The 21,182-nt window shown below is 39.2% G+C and overlaps 1 protein-coding gene across 2 annotated transcripts in view; it reads left to right on the top strand.

Annotated features, from left to right (window-relative positions):
- KCNQ1 (potassium voltage-gated channel subfamily Q member 1) overlaps window positions 1–20,302 on the top strand; it is a 382,970-nt gene extending 362,668 nt beyond the window's left edge. For both annotated transcript variants that reach the window (XM_025176966.2, XM_025176962.2), the window contains one exon: window positions 15,808–20,302. In XM_025176966.2, coding sequence (XP_025032734.1) covers window positions 15,808–16,002 — 195 coding nt within the window. In that variant the 3' untranslated portion in view covers window positions 16,003–20,302. The remainder of the gene's footprint in view (window positions 1–15,807) is intronic.
- Window positions 20,303–21,182: the final 880 nt, after the last annotated feature.

Raw genomic sequence — 21,182 nt, 5'->3', positions numbered from 1 at the left:
CAAATTCTTTTTGTAAAAAAGCAGTTTATTCTTTTAAAAAGAAGAAAAACTGTCATTTAAGCCAACCTTCCCCAGCCTGTTGTTCCAGACATGTTAGGCTTTAACTGTTTGAATTTGTGACCAGTATAGCCAATGGCCATGTGGACTGGCAACACTAGGATTTATTTATTTAACATATTTTTATATTTCATCCTATGCAAATACACCTTGAAGCAGTTTGCAAAATGAAAAATGCAGTGATAAAAACATCCCCCCAGAGGGGCTATGTTTAGGAAGACTGATTGAAGCAGTGATATAATTGTGACATGAAGTTAGATTCAAACCTCAACCTGAATTTTCTCATACAGTTATTCTTATTCAAATATATAATTCAAAAAATCCATTTGGGACTTGAAGACTAACTCTGTATCGTACAGGAAATGTTTAACATCTTTCAAGAGAGAAGCAGATAATAGGATGATACACACAAAGAAATTTAAGGCAAATCTCAGGCTTGAAAATGTTAGCCAAATGCTATGCTACGCTTGTGTGGAGTTCAGCCATTCAAATTCACATAGCTTCCCCTTGGATTTCATTTCTAGCATACTGTAGTTATATCTGGAAAGTGACAAAAGTCTTTCAAGACAAAAAAATGATATATTGAAGCAATTTTGCTCTTACTGTGCAAACATATTTCTTTTCTGATAGACTTATCCCTCTGCTCAAACATCGGAAAACTTATTTTAACCAATGAAATAGTAGTTTGTCTGTTCATATCACACATAATTAAACCATTTATACCTTTTTTGATAATCTGATATAGTTCCATATATTAATATTTCAAGTTCATGTGGTTCCTCATGTCTATTCACCCCCAGTGAAGAGGAACTTAGAAGTTTTTCCTCTGTTTACAAATTATTTGCAATTAGTTTTATGACCAACCTGTAAACTAAGGTTAAATTTAATTTATTGAAACAAGCCAGATTCATAAAGTAATGTCACAGATTCAAAAGTAGTCTGTTCACAAAAAGCTAATATACATTACACTCAAAGCTGTTTTACCCTCAGTCTTCAATATACTAAAGTTGTTAGCTAGCGAATAGAAGTGCCTACCATTGATGTCAATGGCAGAATTTCTAGATTGTATTGCAGACTTTTTTTCCTTACAATTTGGCAATTCCCTGTAGCTAGCATTGTTAAAGTGTTACCCCCCAGATCCTGACCAGGCAGAAAATTTGCTGTCCTGATTGTCAAGCCCTATCCTACCACAGTAAGGAAGCTGGCAACTGATACTTCCTTTTCTGTTTTCATGAAAGCAATTGGTGGATTTCCCAGCTTCATTTTCCCTCCCACAAAGCATCACCTGCTGGTTGGAAAACAACCATTAAAACCCTTCCTAACATGAAATTGGGCAAGTGTAGATGAGTGCTTGGAACAACATGTTTGGTTGTTTAGCCACCTCTCAAGTTAGCCCATTTCTTCTGAAGGAGCACTTCTGCACCCGTGTCCAAAATAGCATGGCTGTGAGGGAATGTATTTACGAGGAGGAGAGTGATGTGGGAGATCAAGGCTATAAGGAAGGAGGGGTGGCATTCCAGCAGGGCAAGAGGCAACGCAGTCCAAAGGGGGAGTGTGGGAAGAGTAAGAGATTCAGAATAGCCACTCCCTAGAATCTCCCAGGGCATATCCACTAGTTGTTGTAGTATAGATTTAGTTTGGCAAGATTCTGTCTATAAGATGTAAGCTAATAAAGGAACTGTACTAGACTGGACTGTTTCATTGTTGTTCTTGGGCTGGGCCTGACAATGGCTGACCAGGTGCAGGCATGGAGGAGGGACACAGGGTGAAGTGTGATTGACTGATAGATAACAAATGAGCCTCATCCTTGACTCCTGCTGCAAGGGAACAGCATTACTACCTGTGAGTCCAGTGCTGTTCTTGTGATTGGCAGCACCCTGAAGTAGCCTTTGGAGCACCAGGAACTGAACTGAGTTAGCAAAGCACCCCCACCCCCACCACCCCAAGTAATAAACAGAGTAAAAATTATTGTCATGCAAAGCCAGAAGCAGAGAAAAATCTGTAACACATTAAGTGGTGGCAGAACCAGTAACACACAGCTGGAAGAACCTGCTCTTTTTCTTAGTTTGAATCAACCTTCTTTGCAGCACAGGACCAGTGCTCTCTGGAGAGCATGAAAGCGATGTTTAAGAAAGTGCTGAAGCTCCATTAATAAAGAATCTATGTAAGATCTGACAAGTGCTTCAGGAAGCACTAGTCAGATGCGTTTCTGTAGAAGTCAGATGTCCAGGTTGTCCTGTAGCCCAAGCCAACATGGCCATGGAGGCAGTGACCAGAGGGGAAAGGCCATATTCACAGCAGCCTAAGTGGCCCACAATTCCTGGACAGATCCCACTCCTGACCTCATTAGCCACAGTGATGCACATCTACAACAAAAAAGAGAAAGAAAAAACAAACACTAAAACTGGAAGAGCTAAAGACAACTTTAAGCGTCTCAGATATGGGCTATAGATGAGCTGAAGGAAATGGCTATGTCAGAGAAAAAGAGTTACCAGGGCCTTTTCATTCTGCAGTTAGGGAGATGTAAAATGAATGTTTCTTACATTATTATGAATATTATGTTTAGCATTTCAAAGTAGTCTGTTTTATAATAATGTAAATTATTAGACTCTTTCTGCATGAATGAGACAGGAATTCGGCTTCTGAGATATTTTGGAAACACATGGTAATACAGTACTATTGAAAATACAGCCTTGACAGTTATCATTACAGAAACAAATAATTAGGTTTCCAATACATTTTATGGGATTGCCTCAGGCTGCTTTCTTTAAGGAGTCATATGGTGCATCATTTGAGTGACTGATTTTTTGTTTTTCTATAAAGTGATGTGCTAAATAGTGCCTAAAAAAGATTACAGTTATTCTGGCAGCACTTTTAGGCCCTCTCCTTAACCTATTAACCTGAGATACATGGAAAAGACTCTGCAAGATATCTCTTTTCCATGCTGTCTCATCATATCAGAATTCCAGTGCTATAGGAGAGTGCCCCATGCATTAGCTCATTCCTTCACTAAAGAACTAGAACATAGTGCTCCTGCGACCCATAGCATAGATTTTTTTTTTACTACTTTTTTTCCATTTTCACTTGGAACTTATTGATCACACAATGGTCCCTCTTGTGATAGTTTAGTTTAAAAGCTGGCTAACAAGTTCTGTTGTAGTCTACATTTCCCCATCGGATTCTATTGAGTGATGTCTCACCCAAAACCTAGTCTAATGACAATATTGGGAAGAAAAAGCAACCAATATTCAAACTTTCATCATAATCAAGTATGCAGAGGCCACACTGAAAAAGATTCTCAACAGAAATGGTAGCAGCAGGAGCCTTTCATGAGAAAAATGTAAGATGCTTTATTTATTTCTATCCTACCTTTTACAGTAAGTCCATTACTTACTAGACAGCTTATTATTAAATGCTAAAAGCTATATACCAGTAGCATAAATAAAAGTAATAAAGGCAGTATCAGCTTAAATTATATTTATGAAAGGAGTAATAAAATTAATAAAAGTCTTTGAGGTTTTTTTTAAAAAAAGGTTTTGAAGATCTGCTTCAAATGCACCAAGTGGCATTCTTGGGTGTCCCACCAACTATGGGGACCTACTGGAAAATGTAATGGTCTGTTCTGCCTCTCAAGTGTGAGGAAATGTGAATATTCTTTTGAAATATTAACTGCTCCAAAACAGCAGCAATGTTTCAAAGAAAGCTTGTAAGATAAAATCACAAGAGACGAACAGACTCAGTCATAAAAGGCTGCACTGCTTTGATATTTCCTACCCGTTTGTGCCATAAATTCAGCTCTTACAAAAGTAATGAAAATTGTAGATATATAGCTGGGAGAGGACTGCGGACCCTCCTGCCCAACTCCTATCCATTAATTAATGTCACTGTCTAATCCCACTACATATAGATGGACATCACCTAGAACACATAGCACACTGAGAACTGGAAGGGTGGATGCCCTTTTCCACAAGGGCTTATCCAACCTAAGAAGTCTCAAGAAGCATTTCTTAAGTAATAACAGGAGTGTCATGGGTATAGCCATGATGTCGGCCTTTCTGTATGGTCTCTTTGCAATTTTACGTTATTGGGATGGAGCTTCTTGGCTGTAGAAAACACATTTCTACTGTAAGCACCAGCAGTGAGTAAAAGAATCCAGATGACTCAAGCAATTTAACATGCTGCTAATTAACGTAATGTTCACCATACAGAGTCACTAACCTGCCATAAAATATCCCTGTACAGATTTCCACATTGTTTGGCCTTTGTGGATGCAACAAGGAAATGCAGTAATAATATGTATTAAGCATATACTTCAGTTGCTATGTTGTTTAATGATAGCTTCCATGCTTAAAAAGTCTCATTCACTTTGTTGAAATAGGAAGCTATGAATCCATAGTGTCACCCCAGAAAACAACATTCCAGAACTTCAGGAAACACTGTTGCGGCCAAATTGATGAAGGCAGCATTTATCAGAGAATCAGAGAGAAGTCAGAAATTATTTAGTTGTTTTTTGGAACAACACGAAACATAAAATTTAACCAATTAAACTTGCCATAAATCTAAATTCAGCTGCAAAGAAGCTACTGGAAATATGAATTGTTAGAGGGTGTGCTTCTCAGCATAAGCAGAAGGCTAAAAGAATACTAAGTAATTAAGTTGCAGAATGTCCCACTGGAAAAAATGGTAAATACTCATAATATACTGTAGTTGTCTTGGTCTGGCTATTAATGAATGCTAACAAACATTCAATAAATTTGAATTAAAAGGTAGTTCTGTTAAGAAATACATGATGATTGAAAAGCCTGTGTAGGCCACACCTTGGAGATAGAGTGTGTGTTCTCGTTTCCCTCTACAACAGGCCAAGTGAGACAGAGACAGAGTCGCTAACCTTCCCTAGTTGATCTCCTAGCATTTGGCCTTGTGGTCAAAACAGTTCATAAGTGCCAAGAGATTATGCCGTCTCCGACTGAAGCTTCCTCAAACTTTCCAGCATGACCAGGCATGGTCTGCTTTGCCAAACAGAAGGATTATTAAGTGAATAGGGGAACACTCCAGCAGGCTAGTTGATACCTGAAATGGCTGGACCTAAGAAGCCCCATGAACCATTTTTAGAGGACACATCCTCATGATGTTCCATTCAACTTAACCCCAGCCCACTGTTGGGGCAGCTTACATTTCTATTTAGCTGTTCCACATTCTCCCAAAACAAGTCTTGTCGTACGAACAATCTGTGATGGTTCTTGGATGATGTTGGTGAAGATGAGGTCAGGATTGGGATCTCCACAGCTTCTTTTGGTCACTTTAGCTCTATGTGTGCATGTTTGCTGCCCTCCATGTTCATTTTGGCTTGAACTGCTAGTGCTGAAGAGTGCTACACCTATTTTTTAAACATGTGTTTAGCAATCTTTTGAAAGAACTCAAGACCTGTCCTGAAAAAAAAAAAAAAATCTGACACTCTAGTTGATTTAAACCAGGAAAAAGAGTCAGGTACTCCCAGCTGACAACTGTTTATTGTTGGTTGTGTCCCAAATGAGTATATTACAGGTTATCCATGACTTCTCCAGCTAGGGGTTTCCCATAGCTATACCTTCTGTTGGTTTCATTACTTGGGGGGACAGTGCCATTTTGCCTACACTAGTGCTATTACACATATAACTACTTCAAGTTGTTGCTAGCCACACCCATGGGATGCCAGCACTGCCTTCTCACGCAGCACTTAGCAGTTTGAGATATATGATAGCCGGAATGAAATTGACAGTTCTTTACAAGTGACAGGTCATAGATGCTACAGAAGGATGCTGCCGGTCAGAAGGTCTCACTGCCCCCTGCCATTCCCTTGCAGCACTGATGATCGCTTCCTCCCATTTCACCCTGTGCCTGACTGACAGGCCACACATATGGTGGGTGTGTTGCTGAAGGGACAAGAAGCTCTCCTGAACTCCTCTGCTATGTCTGTGAGCTGCTAACTGGACTGTTTCTGATCATGTGTCTCATCCTTTTCTGTGACCAGTAGCCCTTCTGACACATTATAGCAATAGGACACAGGAGAATCCTCTCATACTTTAGTCTGTGCCCCTCAGTGACCACTCAGCCAGGCTATTTGAGGGGACATGGATTTGGTGCTCTTTCAGAAGCATACTAGACAAGTTTTTTTTAAAACAAATTGATGCTGCCTTCTTCAGAAGAGCATTAGACAAGCCTCCATGCCAAGCATCCTCTATGATCACTCAAGCCTATAATTAAGGACAGCAATGAGGGTGTTTTTTCTGCTGGCAGGTAACTCTGGGTAGGAGGGGAGATGCAGACAGGGAAGTCCACCAATCCCTGCTCCGAAATTGTCTCACATTAAAAACATAAGAACAGCACCAATCACCCCCTTTCACTGAGGTAGAATAGGGCTCTGCTGTTGGGCAGTATGTTGGTATACTGTTCTATTGTCCGAAGGACTGGAGGACTGTATACTCACATGGCCGTAAAGAAGAGACCTCTCGCTGTTCTTCTTCTTCTTACCATAGAGAAAGTTAGACTGGGCTATGTAGCCATGCAGATGTATGCCTGGCTTTGCCTGAGCGTGTTCTTGTTTCTGAAACGTGGCTGGTAAGAAAGGATTTGCTGTGCATTTGTCTCAACAAAGAGTATTATACATATGCATACATGGAAGTTAATTAAACAACATTTGAGGACTTGCAACTGAATGTATGAACTGACTTTACTGTGGGGGGAGGACTTTTAAGAAGTTAAATTATGATATGGATGATGAAGTTCCACCTATAAAATTAGATTTGTGATGACTCGTTCATACGTGCACGTGTTATTGTTTAAAGTGCAATCCCAGCTGATGAACATGCAGGCATTACCAGTCCAAGGCTACCAGTCTAATGATTTAGAACAGTGTTTTTCAAACTTGGCAACTTGAAGATGTGTGGACTTCAACTCCCAGAATTCTCCAGCCAGCATGGGAGTTGAAGTCCACACATCTTCAAGTTGCCAAGTTTGAAAAACACTGATTTAGAATTTAGGGCTGAACAAATGAATTCTTAGCATGTTAGTTATTTCAGCTCAATTTCCACTGAAGACCAATTCAAAGTTCATTAATATTACAAACATTTCTCACATAACAGATTGTACTGTAAAATGAGGTTGAGGTCAATCTGAACGTGTAAATAGTTAAAAAAAAGAAAAGAAAAACAAAGTAAGCACTTTCCTTTTATACACTTTAAAAGCAGCCCTGTTGCCCGAGAGTAGTGAGACGTGAAATACAACATACACAGAGACTGAACTAACCCAACGTGATACATGGCATGTTTGCTTTAAAAGATGGGAACAATCCCAAATCTGGTTTGAATTAATAAATGTATGTGTGAGACACAGAGGGAAGGGGGTAGAGGGAGCCATTGTCTTAGCCAGCATCTAATAAAATAACTATCCTAGAAGACAGAGAATGTCTGCCCATAGCAGCAAGGATGTTAAATGCATCGGATCAGGGGTGGAGGGGTGGAGGGGAGTATTCATAGCACTAGAGACCTGTGGACATTTTATCTTTGAGCCTTTTTTAATTAAAAAAAAAAAGTCATGACATCCTCAGGACATACTATGATGAACCAGAATAGCTACTCAACAGTGAAATTATCAGCAGGCGCAGGCAGGGGGTTATTAGTCATAGCCTTAGTATCATACTGGAATGAAAGCCAAGGATTCAAGAAGCAGAGCAGTCCATTTTGGAAAGGAACCAAAGTTTTTTAGTGTGTGGCGGAGGGGAGTGCATGTTCAGTAAGTTCCTTTATTCCTTGTGGAGTCATTCTTCTTTTCTTCTCTTTTTGTTTTTTAACCCTAAGAAGTCCACTGGGCTCCGTTCATAATCTGAAATGAAAGCTGAGGGGATCTTGCCATTTAATAGCGAAACAAACAGCTTGGAGCACATTCAAAAAAGGGTGGTAGCTGCTGAATAACTGCAGCTAACTAACCATTTGGTTATCAGGTAGGAAAAGAACGGGAGCGTTTCCCCAACCTCCGCACCTAGGTGGCACCTGGGGAAACGTATAGTATTCCTAGAATACATATATGAAGAAACATGAATAGTAGGATACCTTGTTGGATGTTTAGCATTTATTATCCTTCTTTTAGGACCACTGTAAGTACTGGATTTTTATAAAAGTGTACGTTAACATTGGCAAATCATTGTTTTATATAATGGGTAGCATGCAATATGTGTGAGACTCAAACATTTCAGAACCAGCTACAGAGATTTCTTATTCTTATGTCTCTTTTGCCTGTAGATAATAAGGTGAGTCATTGCATTGTCCACCAATCTTCTGCCATGGGATTAAATAGTATTAGAGCCATTGACAGTGCTGTCTTGTCTCTCAGATAAGCTCAGTTATAATCATAACAAAGCAGGAAAATCAGTAAAGAGAGTTTATTTGTGAGACGGCACAGCTTGGCAACTGTCTGTTGTTTCAGTGGGGTCTTTTTTCCAATAGGTATTTCATGCTCATAGGAGTAAATAATATGTAGACCCTAAAGAGTCTGAGCTGACGATGCAACTATCAAGCCCCATGAAATTATGCAGAAGATCCCAGCATATGAACTTAAAAACCAAATGCACCCCTACAAACTCATCAAATCTCAGAACCGAAAAGTGTTAAAATGGATTCTTGTTCCCTATTAATGGCTTTTAGCCATGTAAGGATGACAATCAGAAAGAAAAAGTATACAACCATTGTGTCTGTGAGGGCATATGTGAGAATACATGTGCTTGCATGTATTCACAGACTGATGCAAGTAAGCTTCATTCTGCACGACATATTGATTGCTAAAAACAGTGTAAGAGGCACTTGTTCTTATGTTACTCTCCTTGGAGAACACTTAATTCATCTTTTGTATATAAATGTTTCAGTGGAAAGTGTTAAAGAATTATCTCTGGCCTTTTTCCCTTTCTTTCTTTCCATTAGACTGGGTGTATCTAATAACTGCTCAGCTCAGAAACTATACATCTTGAACAGTGTCTTAGCTTGAGAATTCCCATATGTTTGTAGCAATGCTTGATGTATCTACAAGATTTCACTGCTCGCTATAATTGCTTGAGGACTTTTTGAAACCAGAGATTAATTTTTGTACAGTGTTATATTACTGCCAAAGTGTATGTGTGCATGCGTAGGTGTATGTATACACACACACAGACGTGTGTGTGTGTGGCAGATGATAGACAAGTCACCAACATTCCAGAAACCTTTTCTACATGTAGACTGAATAATTATGGGTGTATCTTCATCTCCTGGCTCCCAAAGGACCTTTTGGGAAAGTTAGTGATCCCAGCATCAAAATTCATATTTTGGGTGGGGGTAGAAGTATATCTTGAATCCATGCAACTTTTTATGGATGGCAACTCATCACTAATTTGGTATATTGTTACATGCAAGTTTGGGACCTAAGTAAGCCAAATTCATTCAATTTTGAACTTGCGGAGATGACTATGATCTTGTTTTTATTGAGATGGGGGAAGTCACATGAACAATATATGAAACAGCTCATAAAATAGACTCTCTGGGCTACAGACGTCAAATAATTTAGGTACTTAGTTGACTTGGTTTCATACTGGGAATGTTTTTGTATTCTTTCCTCCAGCTTGTTGCTTGTCCATACAACTGCTTTCAGTACATGTTAATACTGTGATACCCAATCATTGTCTCTTTTTTCTTCTTACCACTTTTCCTAACCTCAGCCAAATTGCTTTGTCTGTGTTAAAGCTAATGTCAGGTTATCCAAGCGTGATACATTTTTAATATCCTTTTTTAATATCCTTTTTCCTCCCTTTTTGCCTGTTTGTCCTCCTTCAGTGAATTGCACTTGCATTTGCAGTAAGGCACTCCATTTGAAAAAGGCGGAACATATGAATTGGGTTTCTTCTTCACCCCACCCCACCCCACCCCACCCCACCACCATCTCATCTTCTGGTTCAAGACATCAGATCAAGATGAATCTTAAGCACATCTGGGTTTTAGATCATTTTTTTTCTGGGAAGCAGGAAAAATGTATTAGCCTTATAGATAACATTTCACTTTGTTCCTCTCCACATTCATAGATTCAGTAGGGCAAAAACTATTTTGACTTACATAAAAATTATGTTTGAACTATAAACAGCAATTTGGCATAATCACATGTAACTTAACATATGACCAATTGAGAATGGGGAGGAGGGTTCATGTTCCCAGAACATGAATATTCTAATGTCCAATAGGTATACCATATTGTTACCAAAGCCTTATAGAATCATCTCTAACTCAGAGCAAAATTCGATTTGGTGAGTGAAAGGGGCTTAGTGATTTAGTGCAGAGAAGTTCCCTTTTCAGCAGAGAAGTATTTTAGTTTAAAATACTGTGAAAGCTGCTGAGCAGCAAAAACAAAATAATGAATATTACAATTCTAGTGAATCTGGCTGCATAAAACTTGAGGCTCCTTTGGGATGACAAATGTACCAGCCAAGAATCACTTTCCTCATCATTTGTATGAAAGAGGCAAATTAGCCTGAATTATTTTTATATCTTATTAGTACAGCTTGCTGTTTAACTAAAAGGTTCAGGGCTGTCCAGAGGAGCTGAGATTACACTGGAGTCAGCACTTTTTTCTGCCTGCCTTGCTTTTATTACACTGCTGGCACTGCAGCTAATTTTATAATCAAGTAAATCTGTTTGAAAACCTTATTCATAGCAGAGCGTAGGGTACAGTAAACCTAAGGTACGCTACAAAGTATCCTATGCATATTTGTTCAGAAGTAAGCCTTACTGATTTCAGTGGAGCTTAGTTCCATGCTAAGTGCATATTCAGTTGCAACCTATCAGGAATTAATTTAGTTTAAAGAATATGGCACCGCTTCACTTTCTGTAGCTTTTGCCACAATAGAGTGCTCTCTTCTGTTCTTAAAATAAGCTGTGTATCCAGACGTTAATGTTTTCTAGCACTAAAAGATCATTAAATGAATAAGTGAGATGCAAGTTGCATCATTGTGGCAAATGGTACAAAAGAAAAGAAAAGAAAAGAAAAGAAAAGAAAAGAAAAGAAAAGAAAAGAAAAGAAAAGAAAAGAAAAGAAAAGAAACCTTCTGCAGCATTTCAGGGTGTAGCAGGGAAACCCAGGGGCTAGTCACCCTCAGCCGCAGAAGCTCAGCCTGACATACCCCACAGTCCTGAAGTTTGGGGAGACACAGTAGCAGTGTGTGCTGTGTTCATTATCTTGACTTCCTGAAGGAAAGGAGATAAAAACCTACTCAATAAAGTAACAGATATAAATCTAAAGCAGTGTTTCTCAACCTTGGCAACTTTAAGATGAATGGACTTCATCTCCCAGAATTCCATAGCCCAGCATGGCTGGCTGGGGAATTCTGGGAGTTGAAGTCCACTCATCTTAAAGTTGCCAAGGTTGAGAAACACTGATCTGAGGAGATAGAAATCTAATAAATAAACAAAACAATGATTCTTTTTTTTCCAATTAAAAGACAAGCTTTCTACCCCATAGAGTGCCAAAATAGTTACTATACAAAACAAAGCCATTTATTAAACTGTTAAAACCCAGCCACACAGCACCCAAAACCATTGTAATCCAGGTACAGTAAGGTCATAATAATTCATCTCAAAAGATTTGGCTGAAAAAGGTTGTCTTTGACTTCTTTCCCAAAGGCAGAGTGGATCATGCTAAGAACAATTCCTGAAATAATACATTTCATTGCCTGGGAGCAAGACAGAAGAAGCTCTCTCCTCTGGGCCAACAGGCCTCTGAAACTGGAGGCCTCATTAAAAAGGCTTCCTTTGCAGAACTTAGTGTTCAGGCAGGCTCATAGCAAGGTAAGTGGTTTCCCTGAGAGCCAGGGCCTAATTCATCATGGATTTTAAAGATGAAAAACCAATACCTTGAAGCGTGCCTGGAAAGCAGCTGGCAATCAGTACTGATCTTTCAACACAGACACACATTTTGTCACTTACAGAAGCCTAGTTGCCACATTTGCAATAAACCAACATAGACTACACTGCAGTATTAAAGATAAATGCATTTACTTTAGTATGAAGTTTTATAGGCAGAAGGCTACCTTCTTAAGATTGCCTATAGCCCTTGCCTACTAAATTGCATATTATGGTACAATTACTTATTGATTAAAGTATACATCTGCTGTGTTACAGTGGCCAAATGCGCATTGTGTATAAACTTGTGGGTGTTTACATGACATTTTGCTTTTGTTTTCTTTGAACTAAAAACAATTTTTGAAGTTGCAGAGTGCAAAAGAGGAACAGTGATGACAATTTTTATTGGAGTGTGTGTGTGTGTACGTATGTATGTATGTGTGTATATATATAATACTGGATTTGGCTCCAAGGCCACCAATGGAAGTGATTAATAATACTGCATTACTTCAGATCTTATATTAAAGAACTTCTGATACTAAAACAACAGGGAGACTCAGTTATCTTAAAACAGTGTGTGGACAATCAGTACTTTCTGATTGCCAAAAGAAAGTGAAGACGGGGGGGTCAAAGTAACACTCTCCTTTTCATCCATTTTTTTGCACAATCTCTTCCTATCTTTCCAAGGAAATCATACTGCACATTTTAGTACAATATTTGTACATTTTTGGTATTTTTGTCCTGGTAAAGAAAAGCAATTTGCAAGTTACTTTTGATTAGAAAGGGACTAAAATCCTGTTGTTTCTGAAAAGTATGGTTTCAGATTTCATTTGTAAAGAAAAAGCTATCCAAAGGATCCACACAACTATGAACAGCTTACTGTTTGGTCTTCAGTATATGCGGAACTAAGGGACAATTTGCAGAATGTTGTGTGTGCATGTGTGCGCACATGTGCAGTGTAAGACCAACAACCAGTCACTTCATAGCAGAGATTTGAACAGAATCTATCCTTTCAAATTGGCTATGAGGCTGTGAATGCAAAATTCGAAGAAGGTTTTTAGATGGTTCATGTTTCACCCTCAACCACTGAAGTTCATTAGGTGACTAATACAGCCTGATCTACCTCACAGAGTTGTTGTTGCAAAGGAAAATGAGAAGGGGGAGTGCTCTGTACCCTTCCTTGGGCATCTGAAGGAAAGTTGGGATATAAGTCTAATAAATAAAATTAAAGAGGTACTGTGAAAGCTTGTTTGTCCCTTTCTGTGCTTTCCAAGAGCTATTCCATGATCAGATCTGGGCTGCAAAAATTTGTATGACCGTTGAAGAGCAGCTAATACCTCTTTGCTGTCCTCTAGTAGTTATCTGGATTTTTGTAGCCTAGATCGAATTGCCCTAGGTTCATAAGACTTCAGTTAATAGTTCTCCTTTTTCGAAAAGTATCTAATATGCCCTGTCTTGGATTTCTCTTGCAATGCTTTTCCCACCAAGCAAGTAAATTCACTTTTACAGTACAGGTAATGTCTGTGTGACAAGTAGCGAACACAATCTCTCTCAGGTATTTTGTTTGCGATGCTCTCGCCACTTATTCTGGAGCGAAGTGGCTTGAGGACTGCGATCTTCGTTTGGCATTGTGGGGGAGAGAGACCCAGCTGCAACACATCTCCAGCACCTTGTATTTTTGTGGTTTCTGTATCTGCTTCCCAGCAAGTGTCCAAATCATTTGACAAAAACAGTATTCTCTCTCGCTTGAAAAACATTTGAACTGCACTTGAAATTCTCCAGGTTTGTTGACATTTTGCTCAGACTTATTATCTTTTACTGTCCAGAATGATGCTTGGACGATAACCAGACATGGAGAGATTTATTCCTATGAAGCTGGTTTACTGCTGGCTTCAGCACCTCTTATGGGTCAGGGGTCAGGGGGAAGAAGAGGGCTGGGGTACTGATTTCTAGACTAAGGCCTATAATCTGGGTCTGTGATCAGCTACTAATTTTTTTAGTGGAGAGGGCCATATTTAAACCCAATCATGGGTTGAAAGGCCAGGAACATTGTCTTCACTTCATTCATTCAGGCAGGTCACAAAGGGTTTTTTTAACCACTTCCTACCATGGGAACAACAATTGGTAGGTTTCTCTGTTTTATGCACTTCAGCTGGGGGCTGGGGAAAGGTTTGTATATGTGCTTATTTGACTAAGTTTTGACTAGTTTACATGGGAGGAAACATCACAAGATGATCTTATACCTTTGGGGATTGTGTTGAAAGTCAGATGGAGTCTTTTCTCCTGATTGCCTATACCTCATCTGTTTAATTATTTCTGACTCTTTTTTTTTTTTTTTGGTCAAATTGCTGTCATTTTTAGCATCTCAGTGTGCTGTCTCCTTTTCATTTTAGGTTCCTATTATTCCTAGAATTAAGCAGAAGCTAAATCCGAGCATGAGAACATTAGGTGCCCTTATTCTATATTGTCCACCACAGCCATTTTGAAACAAAAGGCATCCTTTCCATTGAGAGTGGGCAAAGAATTAATAAGGCTTTGTATTCTGCCCTGCCAGCTAGTACAGTTTTAGTGAAATGTAGGGGTAGGATGTCTCATGCCAAGTAAGCCTTGGTGCAGCTTATTCTCCCATGCTCTCTTATCCTTGAAGAACAAAGCAAGGCAACAGGGGCTAGAGATATTACCCGTACTGCTATTGAGTTGCTCAAGTTCCACAAATCTCTTATTGCTGGGATCCCAAAAAAATCAGCCTTCCCAGCAGTCTCCCTCTCTCTCGCTTTCATTTCCCAATTACCATCATTTGTTTGGGTACTGTATGTAGATAGCTAGAGGTCAGCTTTCCCCCTCATGCCAGCTTTTGTTCTGGCATTTCAGCTATGTGCTCCAGGCCTGGAGCTCCACATTTTAAAATGGGCACACTCTCAAGGCCAACCAAGCATCAAGTCTAAGAGGTCTTCCAGATGACAGTGTGGCTTTTTGTTTTTCGTTTTTTTCGGGCATTGACACTGCTGGTGACCCCCTTGTTCTCATGACATCATTTACAAAAGAGAGATTCTTAGCTAAAGGTGTTCCAACCCAGGCTTAAAGGTGATTGCCAAAATTCTGGGATTCATCTCTGACTCTCACTGTAAAAATAGCATAAACCCTGTTTCCGCTCTTACTTTCTGCCATTGTGGGGCATTCCTGTCAAGTAAGGAGGGGGATGCCATTGTAAAATATCCAGGAGTACCCCCTCTTTTCCTGTCGCTCTCCAGGGGTACTTATTGTCTTCATTTTATACAGGCTTCCTCAGCTGCTTTTTCTTTTCTCTCCTCTGCTGTCCTCAACCTGCTCAATATTTGGGGAGAACATACAAATTCAGGACCAGCTGCAGAGGGAATTTCTTCTTTTTCCCTTGGACAGGTCAGCTTCACACATGCCCGTGGCCAGTTCAGCAGCTTCATTCCCTCATTACTCCAAAGCATCTCCACTGGGCCGTGCCCGTTGGAGTCATGCTGACCTGCCAGGAAAGTAACACAAGCATCTCACAGGGAATTCCTACAGGAAGCCTGTATTATATTACTAACTCATCTTTTTACCTTTAAGTTTGGGAGGAACAGAATGTTTATCCAAGAAATATCTGTTCCCCGTACAGTTCTGCAACCAGAGACGCTCCGTGTAATGGTCTTAGGGGCCTCCTTTCTTGAGGTGGTGTGGAGCCAGGTCTGCTCTCTGTGGGTTCCTGCTACTTATTCTGCTGCGTGGGGCCTTGGACTTCTGCCTCAAAATCCAACCCGACAGATGTATTGGTGCTCAGTCTGGCTTTCAAACACTGCCTGAAAGTTCACCTAAATTCTGACTGTTGTTTTGGTTGTCTTTGCAGGTAGTCCAAATAGACCAGAAGCTGAACCTCATCACAGACTTGCTGCACCGCCTGCTTTCCAGCCAGCAAGGAAGCCAAGGCAGCACCAAAGCATCTCCTAGCAGTGATGTCAGCGCTAACCTACTCTCCCCCAGCACTCTCCCAACCTATGAACAACTGACGGTTCCACGGGCGCTGCAAGACGAGGGCTCCTGATGCGGCAGAAATCTGTTTCCTTTCATTAAATTGACACTCAATCTTTGAATCTTGATGGGGGCTGGGGACAAATTTAAACTCATAATCAGCCATACAAGCATGAAACACTACTATTAAGCTAATTTTACTGTCCTCATATATGTTCTTCCAAAGAGAATAATTCAGACAACTACCAAACCTTAAAACCTACACTGTATTGTTATTCTTTATTCATGTGATACATTCATATGCTCTAATTTCTTTCCTTTAGGTAAATAATTCTGCTACAATCTATCACAATATTGAAAGATGAAAAGAGTAATTGACCCTAATATTAGCAAAAAGACAATCGGTGAACGTGCCCAGGTTCTTGTGCTGCTGCTGCAGACCTCATTCTGAGATCTTGCATGGTCAAACATGATTGAAATGGTTTGAAAAGGCCACAACTTTGCTTGGCTGAGTGCATCTAATGGCCCTTCAGTAAGAATGATACTTGAACTTAGTTGTGTGTGGATTCTGTTTATGACTCTGCTGATAGTGATATAGTTTTACTCGTTAGGTCCTAAAAGACAATGTATATAAATTGTCATTCTATAGAATGGCAAGAGCATACACTGAATAATTCTTCTTCCACCCTCCATTGTCATTGTTTATTCTACACAATATTGCAAGATCTACCACATTTAAAACAAGAATTTGTTTTTCTTCGGGGAAGAATTAGTGCTTTAACCTAAAACTGTATTGTTTGTAAAGAAAGAGAATATAGATTTCTTTTGTATAATATTGTAATGCAATTGGGACATTGAAATATTGAATAGGAACTTTAAAAAAAAAGCAATTATATTGCTGCCAAATAATTTATATTCTGTAGTATTTATTACTATCCTGGGTGTATTTGTCAGAAAGAGCTTTCAGAATTCATAGCCTTGTGTATTGAAGTAGGTTTAGTTTATTTCTCAGTGTACTGTAATAAGCACAGGCCTAGAATAGGTGGATCTTGTTGATCAGGAGCTCGAAAGTGATGCTTTGGGGAAATAGGGCATGTTTGAATATTATGCAAATGTACTGCCAAGTCAGATGCACATTCATTTCTTCCTTTGGCTGGCACACTATTACATAATGTCCAACAGTAATTTGTAGATCTTGTTCATGCTAAGATACACAAGCTCTTCAGTTTGTTTGGTTATTGCAAAGAAGTTCTACTCATTGAATGTGGAAATGGCTCTGCGCTCATCTGTTTGAGGTCCTCTGTTATGTCCAAGCTGTTAAATGAATGGGAAGCAGGCCTATCTTACGTTTCTGCCCATCCTGCTCTGTTAATACAACAATTGGCTCTTTTGTGGAAAAATTTCCCATGTGCAGGATAACAACAAGAGCTATTTGTGTTCCTTATGCAGAGTATATCCTGGAATTTAGCTCTGTGAAAATCTCATTTAATATTTATTTTCTTTTTAAATCAGGTTTCTAGCTTCCTTGGGAAATGAAATTCAAATTGTATGGCCAGATAGCATCAGGATCATGGATGGGATGTTCATATTGCCTCTCTTCATCTCAAGTGTAAATTGGCTCTCATATTCAGCTAGGAATCACCAAGCACTAACTAGTCCATCTATGACTACAGGATTCAAAAATCAAAGGAAACTGGAGAAAGAGGGGGTTTCTAATGCATGGGGGGGGCAATCAAAACTCTATGAACTGACACTGAATTCTACAAATATCTACTGTATACCTAAGTTTTGGTTTGGAGTTTCTATAAGGAAAATGTTTGTCTATCACATAAATGTAGTCTTAAATATATGGCTCCATGTTTTGGTCCACAGGGATTTGATCCAACCAAACGAGCTGCAGCTAAAACCAGATATTGTCCTAGAAGTCCAGAAAGAAAGTGAAACATCCCCCTAGTACTCATGTCACATAGTCTCTCTTGCCTTTAAGAATAGCATATTGGAATTATGACGGTTGGGAGGGGCCTTCTGCCCTCCGCCAAAGCTGCCTATCTTGCATGCGAGACATTATTTCTGCAGAAGCAAGCTGTGTATAACTGGCTAGAAACTATAATTTTCAGAAGCTACAAGTGTGAAAAAATAGGGATGGCTACCATATCTGGGCTGCAAAAATATGAGTGGCCACTAATCAGCAGCAAAAGACAAACACAGTTCTAACTTTATAGCCGCTAGTTTTCTATCTGGAAGTTTGCAGCCCAGATATCGTCACTGTAGATGTATGCCCTGTTCCATTGGCAATTCTTCATCTACCAGCCTTCCCTTGATGACAGATGAGCCACTTCCTGGTTCAGAAATCCACTTTTTACATGGTACTTCAGTGTATTACTGAAGAACAAGCACCTAAAGTGAGCTGCAGGTAGTCTCTAAAGGCTATGGCACATCTGTTTGGTAGCATTACCATCTATTCATGAAAATTACTGTAGATCTGTAAAGAGCTGTATGGAGAAAAAGTCAAAGGAAATTCCATATCCAAGGACAGCATGCCAACCTGAATAGCATTAAGTAGATCCCTTGCACAAATTATAGCAATAAAGCTGCAGATTTCTAAATGCTTTCCAAAATGGAGTCCCTTAAAAGCCAGGTATTTGTGAGTTTTATCTGGAGATATTAGCATTCTTTTGATTCACAGTGATGCCACTGAAAATACATTTGCCTCCTCTTTTTGCTACCTGTGCCTATAATACTTCCATTGTTTTCTAAAGACAGGTCAATATAGGACAATTTAATGATGATATATTACTTTAATACTAACTGGAAATTTATAGTTTGAGTGTATAAGATTTAGAAGAAACTCTTTTGCATAGGATAACGTTTTGAACTTTTCCCTTATATGGAAATGAATACTGAAGGATGTGAGTAAAGGCGGAACTCAAACCAAATCTCTTTTGCAGTAAGTCCTGTCCTAAAAATCAGAAAACGAGATACTTAGAATCTTAGATAATTTAAGGCATTTTAGAATCTATGATATCATAGCAGTTATATTTGTTTCAGATGGGGGGGGGGAATAGGGGAAGAATTGTGAACTAATTTCTTATTTAGTTTTTTTGTTCCATATAACTTAACACAACTAAACTCTAGCAATTCAAAAAGAGGACACCATAACTGAATAGTATCATTGCACTTACCAAAAGCCCAAACTGTAACTTGACGATCTGATCCTGCTGCATTTCAATGTAAATTCACAGAAACAGAGCCAGGTCACCGTTGCAAACATTCATTACCTAAACTAGAAAATCTAATTGCAAACCTCTGGTTTTATGAATTAGCATGGAACACAATCAGGAACAGAGTATGATTTTTTTGTTATTTACATGTCTTACTGAAATGAAAAAGTTGTGTGAGTATATGATGATTCTGCAATAGTCTGTCTAACCCTGCTGCTTGTTTCCAACTGTGGCCATGCAGAGGCTGCTGAGAATCCCACAAGGAGGCTTATTTTTTGTCATCCTCCCAAATTATAACTTTCAACCATCTAGAGACTGTATTTATTTGTTCTTATTTGTCTAATTACCTTTTTAAAACATACAAAATAAGAGCCATCATCACTGCTTGTGGCAAAAAGTGTATTTATCCAGAAAGATCTGAATTCATAATTGTGGAATCCATGGCCAACAAAGAATTTGACCTACTAAAAAAAACTAGCAGCCCCAACTGTGCTCTTGAGCAAATCCAGCCCATTTCAGTGGGACTTGCACAGCAGTACTTCCAGATGGGTTGCATCCTATGACCCAAGTCTATCATACTCTGGTACCCCAAACAGTACCCCAAATCCACTGCCTCAGGCAATCCCATCACTTTGCTTCATCTGTGAACCAAAACATACGCTTCATAGTTGCAGCTTTCTGTTCCTGATTGTACACATTTCATTTTCTGTTTCCAGATAACAAAGCACCTTCTAATCCTCCTTAAATGGAATTGGAAATATATTTAGAATTATCTATTCTTCCAGTGTACAGTACGTACATTTTTAAGGGTGTACAAACTTTTTAAAAATGTAAGTGGGAATTACTTCGGGGCATTATATTTTATAAGAAATCAAAGGAGAACTGTTAAGATTTTCAATCTATTTTTTTAAAAAGAATGTTCACTGTTGTAATTTTAAGCTGTTAATTTCCTAATAAAATACAGGACAGGAATTGTATTTTCATTTAGTCTCAATTTCATACAAGGTAAATGAGTTTTAAAAATGGGATAAGTTTCACTTGGTGTGCCAAGATCTGATCTACATAATGCAATTGCAATATAAATAACAGAACAAAGATTTATTCTATATGTATTTGAAGTGCTGCAATAAATCAGCAACACGATATGTTGCAATCCAGTATATGATTCACATACTTTATTAGAGATGTAACTCCAGAAGTACCTGCTTTTTGCATCTTTTATCCTGTTGACCACTAGGGACGTTAGAAGTAGAGATAGAACCAAGGGTCATCTTCTTGTTCCTTTCTTTATATCTGCTTTGCTCCACTGAATAGGCTCCCCCTTTCAGCCTGCTTCCTGTAGGATGAACAGAGTACACCCTTCTTCTGCTTTCCCCCGCCAGCAGCCAGAAAGTTCTACTAAAGCATGTAACTTTTTAAATTTGTATCTTAGTATTTAAACCCTAGTGAATGTACTGGAGAACTCAAACCACAGTTACCTCAAGAGTTTCTATAAGCATTTAATGTGACCAAAAGCAGAGCAGGTAGCAAAACACAAACAGTTGATACCATTTTTAGCATCAGAACATCATACATCCAAGCTAAAACTATTGTATAAACTCTACGTGTTTTAATAAAATGCCTTTCCCTTAGCCCTCAAGAACACAGAAAAACATATAGGGTAGCGAACCCCATGTGACTAGATCAGGCTGAAAGGGCTGGTACCAGTGGGAATCTGTGATTATACCAACTATCATTGTAATTAAATTGTGATTATACAAAAACTGATAGCACTCCACCATAAGGTTAGAAACTAACCACAGCAGAAGGCCTACATCTCATAGGCTGTGGTCTGCTGTTTGAGTGTGAGATAAGGCAGTGCAGCGAAGTGCAGATTATGGCAGGGGGAGTGGAAGAGATTAAGTTGATGCCCTGGGAGTTAGTGGGACATCCCTAGGTTGACATGGTGGAATATATAGAAAGTTGATGAGGGTTGAGTGAGATGTGAGGAATACCCAGCTGAGTGGCATTGTCAAGAAGCCATATGTGCCAT

The sequence above is a fragment of the Python bivittatus genome, unplaced genomic scaffold (assembly GCF_059951505.1).
Source record: "Python bivittatus isolate LINGU-HERP-01145 unplaced genomic scaffold, Pbiv_v1 ctg000480_np1212, whole genome shotgun sequence".
Classification (NCBI taxonomy): domain Eukaryota; kingdom Metazoa; phylum Chordata; class Lepidosauria; order Squamata; family Pythonidae; genus Python; species Python bivittatus.
This window is presented reverse-complemented; position numbering and strand designations above follow the sequence as displayed.